Below are 10,719 nucleotides of genomic sequence, written 5' to 3'. Positions count from 1 at the left end.
CACAATGGCTGGCTTTGATATGTTTTATGAAATACGGTGCTATTTAGTATTCCGTACTAACAAAATCTTTCAAGAATAGTTAGTATATATTCCTGTCTTGACATTAGCTAAATACCAAAATGTCTGAGTTGATATTTATTGCTGAAAATTTTCTTTTACAGCAAGAATAGTAACCACTTTAATGACCACCAATGATCTTACAAGTAAGCAAAATCTTTTTCTGCCCACTTCCTTTTGAAATTTTGTGCCATTTGTGCCTCCTTTGTTTGTAAGTTGTCCTGGGGGTTAACACATTAACTTGGCTCCACTGGACTAGAAAGTTAGAGGCCCAGGTCTTGATCCGCACCATTTATGGTATTAAGCACCTACTACTTTTGTAGATGCCAGAGAATATTCACAAGGGTCAAGTCCTATCTTCGTGGAGCTTCCACTCCAGCAGTGGAAATGGACAGTGAAGTAATCACACAAATAACTTGAAATAAATTGAAAAATATTGTGAAATGTATTTTGAAAGAGGACAGGATGAGCCACCCAATGGGAACCTGGCCTTAACTGGAGGGAGCTGGGAAGATGAGTTGGAAGGAGATGTGGGGAAGGTGAAGACGGTTACAAGGAACAGCATGTGTGAAGGTCACAAGCAAAGAGGATGCAAGGCGGCTTAGCCTCCGAGTGTACCAGCAGGCCAGGAGTGAGCGCATGGGGCGTGGGTCTGGGAGGGGAGGTATCGTGGCCAAATGGCCTGGAACCTCAGAGAATTGCCCACAAGCAGTGGAATGCTTTTTAAAGCTGGAAGTGACATAATCATTTGACTCCATGTCCTTGTTGTTTTTTCAAAAGGGATTCTGTGATGGAGGAGAAAATGAAACACTTGGGTTAACCTAAAAAGAATTTAGTAATTCCTGAGGCTGAGTTTTCAACTCCCACATCGAGCATATAGTTTTTGGAAAATGATTAAAACAGATGGGAGTTGCCCCAGCTATGAACTCGAAATCTGTCCCTGACCCAGACCCTGTAGTGAGCTCATCACTTGACAACTCTTGCTCTGGCACGGTGGGACGCCTTTGTTAGCCCCTTCGTAGAGATGGTAGTTCACCTCAGGCAAAGGCTTTTTCTGTCAGCTCTGAGAGGAGTACTGAAAGTGTTCTGGTCAAAGCATCAACTTGGTGGGGCAAGTGGGGAAAGCGGAAGGAGACAGCCTGAGGCTTCCCTGCAGAAGCTGAATTCTCTGCATGGAAAGGAGAGTCCAAGTATAATTAAACAACAAAACAAACCTACTTATTGAAAATTAAGTTTAAAGGATTGAGAATATTGTAATTGTGGTTTGTTTTGTGTCTAAGGTGCCAGCTGTTCCAGAAAGAGATCAGTGTATCTTGAGATAACCTTTCAAAACCAGTTTAGCTAAGATCTTAAATGTTTTACAACCAGAAAGATACAATCTCATAAACTTTATTTATCAGGAGTGTTCCTCAAGTCACCATTACTTTTTCTTTTTTTAAACAAAGAGCCACGTTTTCATGATCATCTCAGTATAAAACAGGCTTTGACGTTTGGGTCAGCTTTTCAGGATTATCTGAACAGAATGCACTATACCACCCTTCCTTTACATGGAATATGTTCTGAGACGCCACTCACTACCCTCGACTTAAAATTGAGTAAAGGGATTTTTAAGAGTTATAATATTCCTTATCAGCTGGAACCAGGTTCCTCCAAATTAAACATTTAAGATCAATTATTATTCATGAAGTCAGGCCAAGTGGCCAATCAATGGTAGTCATGATAGGAAGATCCTTTTTCCAGAAATATTTTGAACCAAAGTTGTTCAAAAGTTCTCATGATCCATAGTTGTAAGTTTTAGTTTTGGGGGGTGAAACTTTATTTAGGCTACTTAGAGCAGGAGGTGATTGTTTTATGTGAAAACAGTATTTTTTAATATGTATTTTTTTTCTTTCCTTTTGACCGATTTCAGTTCTTATACGTTTTGTGGTCATGCTGGCTTTAAACATCTGGGTAACCGCGACAGTACTTCGCTACCGGAAGGCCATTTTCAAGGCTGAATGATGGAATCACTGTTCCTACACACAGTGGATTTCGAATCACTGAACCAGAGGAAAGAAAAGCTCATTGTTAAGTCAAGGTCTTTTAAAATTTAGTCAATCATTTTAGAACTTTGAAGCCAAAGGAATTTTAGGCTTGAAAGAGCCACTTAAACATGTTTAAAAATGACTTCCCATTCCCTTCCCCCAACCCCTTCATTAGTTTAAGTCAGGGCTCAGATATCTGCAGTTTTGAGAAGGTTGGTGATTGATGGAAATCATCCAAGCCTATTTTGAGATCGCTTTCATTAAGTCCTCTCCAGCAAGCTAACTAGAACTCGCTGGTTTTTCTCAGCTGTCAGAATCTTTTAAGAAATCAATCCTGTCCACGGCACAAATGAACATGGAGTAGAATTTTGCTCAATGTCAGAAGTGGAACTGTAATGAATTACTCGGGTTCCCTTTCTGGGACTAACGTTTAATTGTAACACAGATGTAACAGGATGGCCTTATTGTATCATAATACAGTTCAATACCTCCTTAGGTTATATAGGTATATCAGGGCAAGCAAACATGTAACTAACTGGCTTGAGATTCACATACCAAAGTTGTCCTTTTGCTTCATACTGTGCCTTTAAGTAATCCCTAACAAAAGGTATGAGGAGGCAATCCCAATAAACGTATTCACTGTGCTGCCATTTTTATAAGGGCCACATCTATACAATTACCGTTATTAGAATTAGATACAAAATACAGCTGACCTGGGCTGTTTTGTGTATTGAAAATATATGCAGTAGGGGCACCCCAGTTGGGACCCCATCTTGTTTTGAGAGCTGTTACTTTTGCTCTAATAAAACTATCCTCTGCTGTAAAAAAAATAAAATTAAAATTAAAAAAAGAAAATATATGCAGTAAAGGGTATTGCTGAGTTCTGCAAAGTTCTTATGGATTTTATTTTCATTATAATACCATATTCTAAGCATAAGATTACTGGACAGTGCATTTTCAGACAAAAGTTTATAAACCCCAACATTTAAAAACTCCCCCTTTTTGAATGGCATTATTCTGGTATATGCAGTAAGTAAATGATGTTTATTAGAGAACATTTTAATTTCCTCTGTAAATAAACTTTCATATTTTGAACTCTGCCGAGTCTTAAAACTGTCTGTTTTAATGTGATTAGTTTTAAGTTATGTAAAGTGCAGTTTTTAAAACTGTGGTTAATCCTTTTAGAACTACTGCTTGGGACCAGCATATATCTAAACATAAGTAATAAATCATTCATTCTGTTGTTTTTAAAATCATAGTTGTCATTGTTTAAAAATCCAAGTAAATCTTTTCTCATATGCAATTACAATCTGACCATTAGTATAAATACAAATTATGTGATTTTTAGTCCAACATTTTATTTAACTATATTTTTTTTATTAGGACTTTATCATTGATTAAAGCAACTCCTTTAAGAATACACTATCTTAGATGAAGAGCTCTCTATATTTCTCCTTTGGGAGGGAAGGGAACAAACATTTGAGCTATTCCAGATAATCTTCACACATTACCGTATCAATCCCCAACAATCCTGCAACTAAACAATCTCCATTTTACAGATGAAAATACTGAGGCTCAGAGTGAATAACCTGTCCCAAATCAGATAACCAAGAAGTATCCTGGGAAAGAATCCCGTTAGAAACCCACCTGCCAGCACACTATTCCTGACAGAACAGGCACCCTGCCTCTTTATCCTCAACACGTAAAAAGACTGTAGGCTTGCATGCTCCTTAAAATACCAAAAGCATACCCGAGACAGACTCCTAGTTGAAAGTCTCTATTTTGTATTTCTCTGTGGCTAAGACACAGGGCAGGATTTGCAAGTCTGTAGCGTCGGTTATGACTTGTTTGCTATGCTCACCTTCTATGCCCACCTTTAGGGAAAAGGCAAATGGGGGGTGGGGAGGGGGTGGGAGGGTCAATTTAGGACATTGCGGCATTCCAGTATTTCACAGGAAAAGTATGAAAATGCTTGTCTTAATTTCTTTATTTTTCAATATAAAAAGCAGGCATAAAATACATTACTACAAAGATGCAACAAATTAAAAGAAAAATCAGGGGGATACGATCCGATTTGTGTTCAAGGGGGACAGCCCATCAGGTATTTATGATTATCTAAACCATGCAGTTCATAACTTATTACAGTTCCAACACAACTCATTATTATGGAGAAGAGAATCAAGGAGACGCCCTGGGCATAATAGTCAGCACTGTCACACAGTGCTTATCTTCAAAGTGCTTTGCAAATCAACTGCTGTCTTCACAGCAGGGACGCTGAAGCCTCATTCCAAGGGAGGAGGAGTCAGCAGCAGTGTCAACACAGACAGAGACTCAGAAGTGACCTGCTCTCGTCAGGTTTTTCTAAACATGTTTCTTAAAGCATGTTTCAACAACGTAATATAGTGTCTAAGTTTTTCTATTGTACACCGGAATCCTATAAAAACAGATTAACAATAGCAGCATAACATCTTAAACTGTGGTTTGGCAACCCAGAGCACTTCTTAAGGATCTACAGATCAGCATGCAAAGGAGATCCTTCAGAGCCAGACTCCTGTAATTCCAGCATAGGTTAGTTTGAAAAACACTAACTTTATTTTAGATTTATTGATGTACTTATGCTTTAGAATTTAGCATTTTAAACTTTCAGAGATTTTAAAAAAATTCTTGCTCCTAGATAACATTTTAAAAAAATTATTTCCAAAAATTCACTATACACTAATTTTCAACAGTAATACCGGCACCAGTTTTCCTTCTACTTCTGTCTCGCTATCCCCACAAAAGTAAAAATTCCAACTAAGAAAATCCCAGTATTCACTACTTCTTAGCTCTCAATAGGAGGTATTTATGGCTCTAGGAGAAATCAGGTGTGAAAAAATAAGGAAATTTTGGTCTTATATTTATCTTGGAAGCTTTGGAGCCACAAGAAAAAGAGAAACTAGCACAAAATCAGGTTGTTAGACCAAGTCAATATCAGATTTAATGAGTACTGGGATGAGAACATCTGGGTGGGTGCATGCATTCATTCATGTATGTACATGAAACCAGCAACAGGGTAAAAAGCAAATTCTTACCCAAGGTCAGAATCTTTTATTAAGCACATTTCCATTAGTTGGACAAACAACCTTATAAACAAACCATATAACGTGAAGAATCTCCATGGGAGAGATTTTTTTTCACCCCTTAGAATATCTTTTCCCCAAAAACACTTCACATTAATCTTCCTGGTATAGTTGCATCACACCATGATTCTCCATATTCTCTAATATATACAACATTCGAAATTTAAACGTTTGCCATTTTACTCAAATATTTCAAATACTCATGTGTAAACTTCAAATTATTTCACCTTAATAAAGTTTATTAAAAATATATATATATATATACTCTCCAATTCAGAATAATATGATAGAACCTCCCATAGTGTAACAAAATCTTTATATAAAATATTAATTCAGTCTCCTTTTAACAAGTCTAAAGAATGGAAATATTTATTCTATATAAATTTTATATATTTTTCATTTTTAATCTTACTTTAAAAAAACAAAAACCTGTGCCCCCAAACCAGAACTGCAGCACACGCCTGTGGGGAATGGCATGCACACCTAGTTTTCCAGACAGCACGAGGGCGCAGACTGGGCAGCGGAAGCAGAGCACGAATGTCGGGAGGCCAAGAGCCACTCAGTTTCCACAACAGCATCTCTAACTGGGGAGCTAACTCTTTAAACATCTCCACACTGACCCTAGAGGCAATCAGTGTTAAAATGTCTTCCTTCATCGAAACATTAGATAATGCATTTCAGTATCACACCCAACTGTGTATGTGTATAAAGAGAGACCGGTCAGACTACATCTTTTTTTTCTTTCTTAATGCTTACCGTTGATGCATACTATAACAGTATAAAATATACAATTTTGTGGCATGAGGAGAAATACAACAGGAATGGCCCTGCATAAACTAACTTTAATAGCACTTAAGAAATAAAATTAAGAGCCTTTCAGGCCACGTCTTCCCAGTCATCAGTTTACAGAGCCCAATGCTAAAATACTGCCATACACAATTGTGTGTTTAAAGGATCACATTTAAATATTTAAACTATATGTACAGTATGTTTTAGTTTTCTTTATATTTGAGATAATTTTTGAATGTTGAGTGTGAAATGTAAAAATACTCACAAATGTCTTTACCAGGAATAAAAACATATCTAAGATAGTCAGCAAATACAAAGCAAAGAAAATATTTCATAGTCACACACTAATACTGAGGCCTGTCAAAGGGGGTTGGATGAAGAGTAGATACACATAAGAGATATATTAGTTCCAATACTATCCATTATTGTTTCTATCACCAATACTTAAAAAAATTGTTATACAATCAAAATAGGCTGACACTGATAACTATTACATGTAAAAATAGTGCACTGTTTTTCTCCTGCAAAGCAAATTTGCATCCTAAGAGCTGGTAAACGCTTTTTAAATACAGAAAAGGATTGAGACTTTGAAAAAAACTTAAATTAAGGCATTCCAAATGGGTCAAGTTGCCTATCATGAAGCATTAGGAAACTGACATAATGAAGGTCAAACTTTCTTGTTACAGTAATTGCTTAAACATGAACATGCCTCCATCTCATACACACAAATGAGTGATATAAACCCCAATATATGGCTTATACAAGTGCATAGCTGCAAATGTAGTAAGTAGTGATATCTGATTCATGTGTACAAAAATATAAAGTGGGACATTTAAAAAACCCTCTTGCAGTATTACAGTACTATGTATGTGTGTGTGTGTGTGTGTGTGTGTGTGTGTGTGTGTGTGTATACACACACACACACAGGATAATGGTCACTTCTTAAAGACGCAGTCTGTATCACTGTAGTGGAATCCAGTCCCAGATTCTTCTGGTAAATGTGCTGGTGAAATCTCTCTGTTGAAGCTGAAAAGATGATTTCTTTAAACTTTTAACTCTTCTCAATCCTTTTGTGCAATGTAGTGTGAGTGGCTGCCAAGAGAGCTTTATGGAACAAGTTTGGAAGAGCTGCATATGATATTCTTACTCTATGAGCCAATCATTGTTGGTTCAACTTGCTGCTCCAAAGGAGCCCAGAAAATCTCTCCAAGATTTATAATTTATATTGCAGGAATAAAAGGAGAAAAAAAATTATATATATATATATATATATAATATCAGTCTCTCAGGAAAATATAGCTTTTTAATAAATTTTGGGCCATCGCACTTCAGTCTTGTTCTAACTGGAAGAATATGGTCACCTTGAATAATGGCTGCATTCACAGAAGGCAGTTAGCTGGAAAGACAGGAAAATAAAGTTAGTTGAGACGTGAAATCATTTGTTAAATTCTTTGAAAATTCCATGTACATTATTAAACTACCTAGTCTTCCATCTACTATACTTTTAACACCTAAATCATGCATAAACATATTTATTGTGTTACTTATTTTTAGGTACATGCAATTCTATTTTTTTCATATTTCCCCATATTGGCTACACACATGACACAAGTTTTAATACAGTTAACTGGCTATCAGGATTAGATGGTATGTCACTGAATAAGTCATGTGAACGTTAAGTTTGACTTGGAGTTTAACTGCTGGCTGTCTCATGTAGCTGGAAGGACAGTGGACTATGGACCAGGTTCTGCTTAACTATTTGACCCTTAGCCACATTTTTAACATCTAAGAAATGGGAACATACACATTATTGTAATAAATGTAGGTAAAAATACTCTATATCCTGGTTACAAACAGATCCTCAATATTACATGATTTAAGTATATGTTTTGTAATGTGCTTATTACAAGGTTAAGATAGACCTTCCTTTAAATCCATTCCATGTAAAAGGTTTAATTCAAGAGGTTCAATTTTCATTCAAATCTCCTTCAGCCACTATTAATAAAACTATTTGATATTTTCTAAAAGCACATGAACTTTCACAGCATATCATTAGCATTTTTCAGCAAGCGTAACATTAAATCTCCAAAAAGCAAACATTTCACAGCATGACAAAGAAAACCAGATCAGAAACAACTATGTCATAGCACTTATTAGACTTACAAAGTTTTTATGGTTTCAGCAAGTTAGAAAGGAAAGAGGAGAAGGGGGGAAGGAGAGAGGAGGGAGGAAGGAATCCCATGCTATGTTCACAAACGAATACGGTTGGAGGAACTTGAAAACATTGTAAATTTTACTTCTCTGAATATAGTTTATTTGGAATGAACAGAAAGTACCATAATTAGTTCCTTGTTATTTCTACGTTTCATTACTAAGATGAAAAATAAGAATTCCAACTGTATTGAAAAGTATATTGCCAGTAAAGAATCTGAACATAGCATTTCACTTTTATATTTAACATGAAAATTTCAGTTAGCAACTTTTCTGAAAACTACTGTTCAAATATATACTATTAAAAACAACGTAATAAAATTTCAAAACTAGTAAAAAATAATGAAAACCCACAAGCAAACCACATGCGCTACAAGGAAGTGCTACAATAGCTCATCTTTCATTTTGTGATTTACCCCATTTATTTCTTCAGAAATCAAAAACATGGTCATCATCATCATCACCATCAACATCATCAAATGACCAATCCCAGTCTTTAAATGCCAAATCAAGCAATCTGCAATAGGAGGTTTGCAAATTTATACTCTTAACACTCTTTAGAAATGGCAGTTTAATATGCTACGATCTAGAAATCACACTTTGAATGAATGTGCTGTAAGCATATTAACTTTCCCTTTGTTGACAACATGACTAAATTAAGATGGAAGCACATAGGAAAATCTTGTTCTTTACATATCAATGCATATAATTCTGTTGGCCAGGTAAGCTTCCAGAACACCAGAGAACTGAAGACAGAGATAACATGTGGGCAGAAGGCACAACCTCCTCACTGGTCCCCGACGACAATATAACCATCCGGATGCCCAGTTTGATTTGAGAACTATGAACATTTGTCAACAATCCCTTCACAAAAGTGCCCAGATTATCATCTCACATTTTTCTAGAATGGTACCGTAAGTCCTAGTATAAAAGGGGAGTAGTAAGAACGTAGCTGTCTCCATTCCAGCAGAACCCTACATGCTCAATGGGTCACCAACTGTTGTGCGCGCCATGAAAAACTGTGGACAAGGGAAAAACTACAGGCACATAAGCAGCATTAGCAACTGATCTTGGCAAAATAAGACAGACGTAGAGCAGGAGTATATGTGGTCTTTTCTTTCCAATCCAGTCCAATAACCTAATATTGCAATCATCTTTATTGTAAAAACAGTTAGAGTAACTGTTTCATTGTTTGTAACTGTGACCTTCATGAATCGGCTTATGCTGAGGAACTCATCTGATCCACTCAGCTGTGATCAGTGGTTCTTAAAACTTAGGGCGTGGTTTGCCCAATGCTACTGATAATGCATATTCCCAGGACTCATCTTAAGAGATTCTGATATAACTGGGCGGAAGGGAGGGAGAGCAAGGATTTGCACTTTTAAATTAAAAACCCAAGATGAATTCTGATGCAACCGGTTGACTTTGATATTCATTGGTTGATGGATGATTACCCTAATTTAAGAGTAAATAAATCAACTCAAATTATTCTATTTCAAAATGTGAATGCAGAACAATATTTGAGAAAACATGCAAACTTAGATATAATTATTTATTCACTTAACATGTATCATAGCCTAGTACATACTCATTTTTCTAAGCTTACATATAAAGTTACTTTTAGCTCTGGTTTCAACTCTCTTGCTTGGGAGGTTGAGCTCAGTAGGCCTTCCTCGATGTCAAACCCAATTTTAGCATACTTTATGAAAAACCTTCATCTCAAATCCCAAACCTTTGAATCACGAGGCTACTAGTGTAGTGCATGACAAGTCTCCCCTTAAAACCTCTCCCTCTTCCCCTTTCAGTCATCTAACCTTGTCAACTTCTGAAGTCTTGCTTTAACTTGGTTTCTTCCCTCCATTTTCCCTGTCAGTACTTTAGTGCAGGATCTCATTAAGTCTGAACATACCAATCTCTTGTTGAAAGACTTCTATTTGAGGAACAAAACGAAAGCTTCTGCAGAACAGTGTACATGGTCCCCTTGATTCTGGCTCAGAGTTTTCTCTCCAGAGTCATCTTCTACCTCCTGTGTGCCCTCTCCACACCCTAACCCAATAAAACATTACAGACACATAAGTCTGTAATTCTGACAACGTAGTCCTTCTACGTTGCATAACATTTAGTGCAGAACATTTTGCCCAGAACTGTCTTTTCCCTTATTTCTTTGCCTGGAAAATTACTGATCCTCTACTTTTTTTGAGACTTTTCTAGATGCCTTCAGGCAGAATTCTCCATACTTTCCTTTGTTCTCCCATAACACTCATTCATGAATCTGTTTAAATAGTACTGTAATTATCTGTTTAATTTTCTATCTCCTCCATTTAATTAATCAGTCACGTCAGGCCTGTGAAATTTATTGCCAAAGACTGCTTCAGACCGGATACTTTTTTTTTTTTTAAAGATTTTTATTGGGGAATTGGGGGGATGGGAACAGTGGTGGGGAATCGGGGGAAGGGGAACAGACAAGTTGCTGTTGTTTTGTTCTTCAGTCTAGTTGTGGAGGACGTTGCTTCACTGGC

General features: G+C 36.6%; 1 protein-coding gene and 1 long non-coding RNA gene across 2 annotated transcripts in view; one reads left to right on the top strand and one right to left on the bottom strand.

The window, feature by feature from the left end:
* The first annotated feature begins 142 nt into the window (after positions 1–142).
* On the top strand, positions 143–3,181 carry LOC109386654 (uncharacterized). The gene is made up of 2 exons (XR_002124823.1): positions 143–203; positions 1,967–3,181. It is a non-coding gene; the product is annotated as an uncharacterized LOC109386654 (long non-coding RNA).
* An 869-nt stretch (positions 3,182–4,050) lies between these two features.
* ROCK2 (Rho associated coiled-coil containing protein kinase 2) overlaps positions 4,051–10,719 on the bottom strand; it is a 134,753-nt gene continuing 128,084 nt past the window's right edge. Inside the window, exons 31-32 of the mRNA XM_019650004.1 lie at positions 8,617–8,717; positions 4,051–7,385 (exon numbers count right to left, since the gene is read on the bottom strand). Coding sequence (XP_019505549.1) covers positions 8,630–8,717 — 88 coding nt within the window. The 3' untranslated portion in view covers positions 4,051–7,385; positions 8,617–8,629. The remainder of the gene's footprint in view (positions 7,386–8,616; positions 8,718–10,719) is intronic.

Source organism: Hipposideros armiger, unplaced genomic scaffold (assembly GCF_001890085.2).
Source record: "Hipposideros armiger isolate ML-2016 unplaced genomic scaffold, ASM189008v1 scaffold_137, whole genome shotgun sequence".
Classification (NCBI taxonomy): Eukaryota; Metazoa; Chordata; class Mammalia; order Chiroptera; family Hipposideridae; genus Hipposideros; species Hipposideros armiger.
Note: the sequence above shows the minus strand (reverse complement) of the source record. Positions and strands in the feature narration are given on the sequence as shown.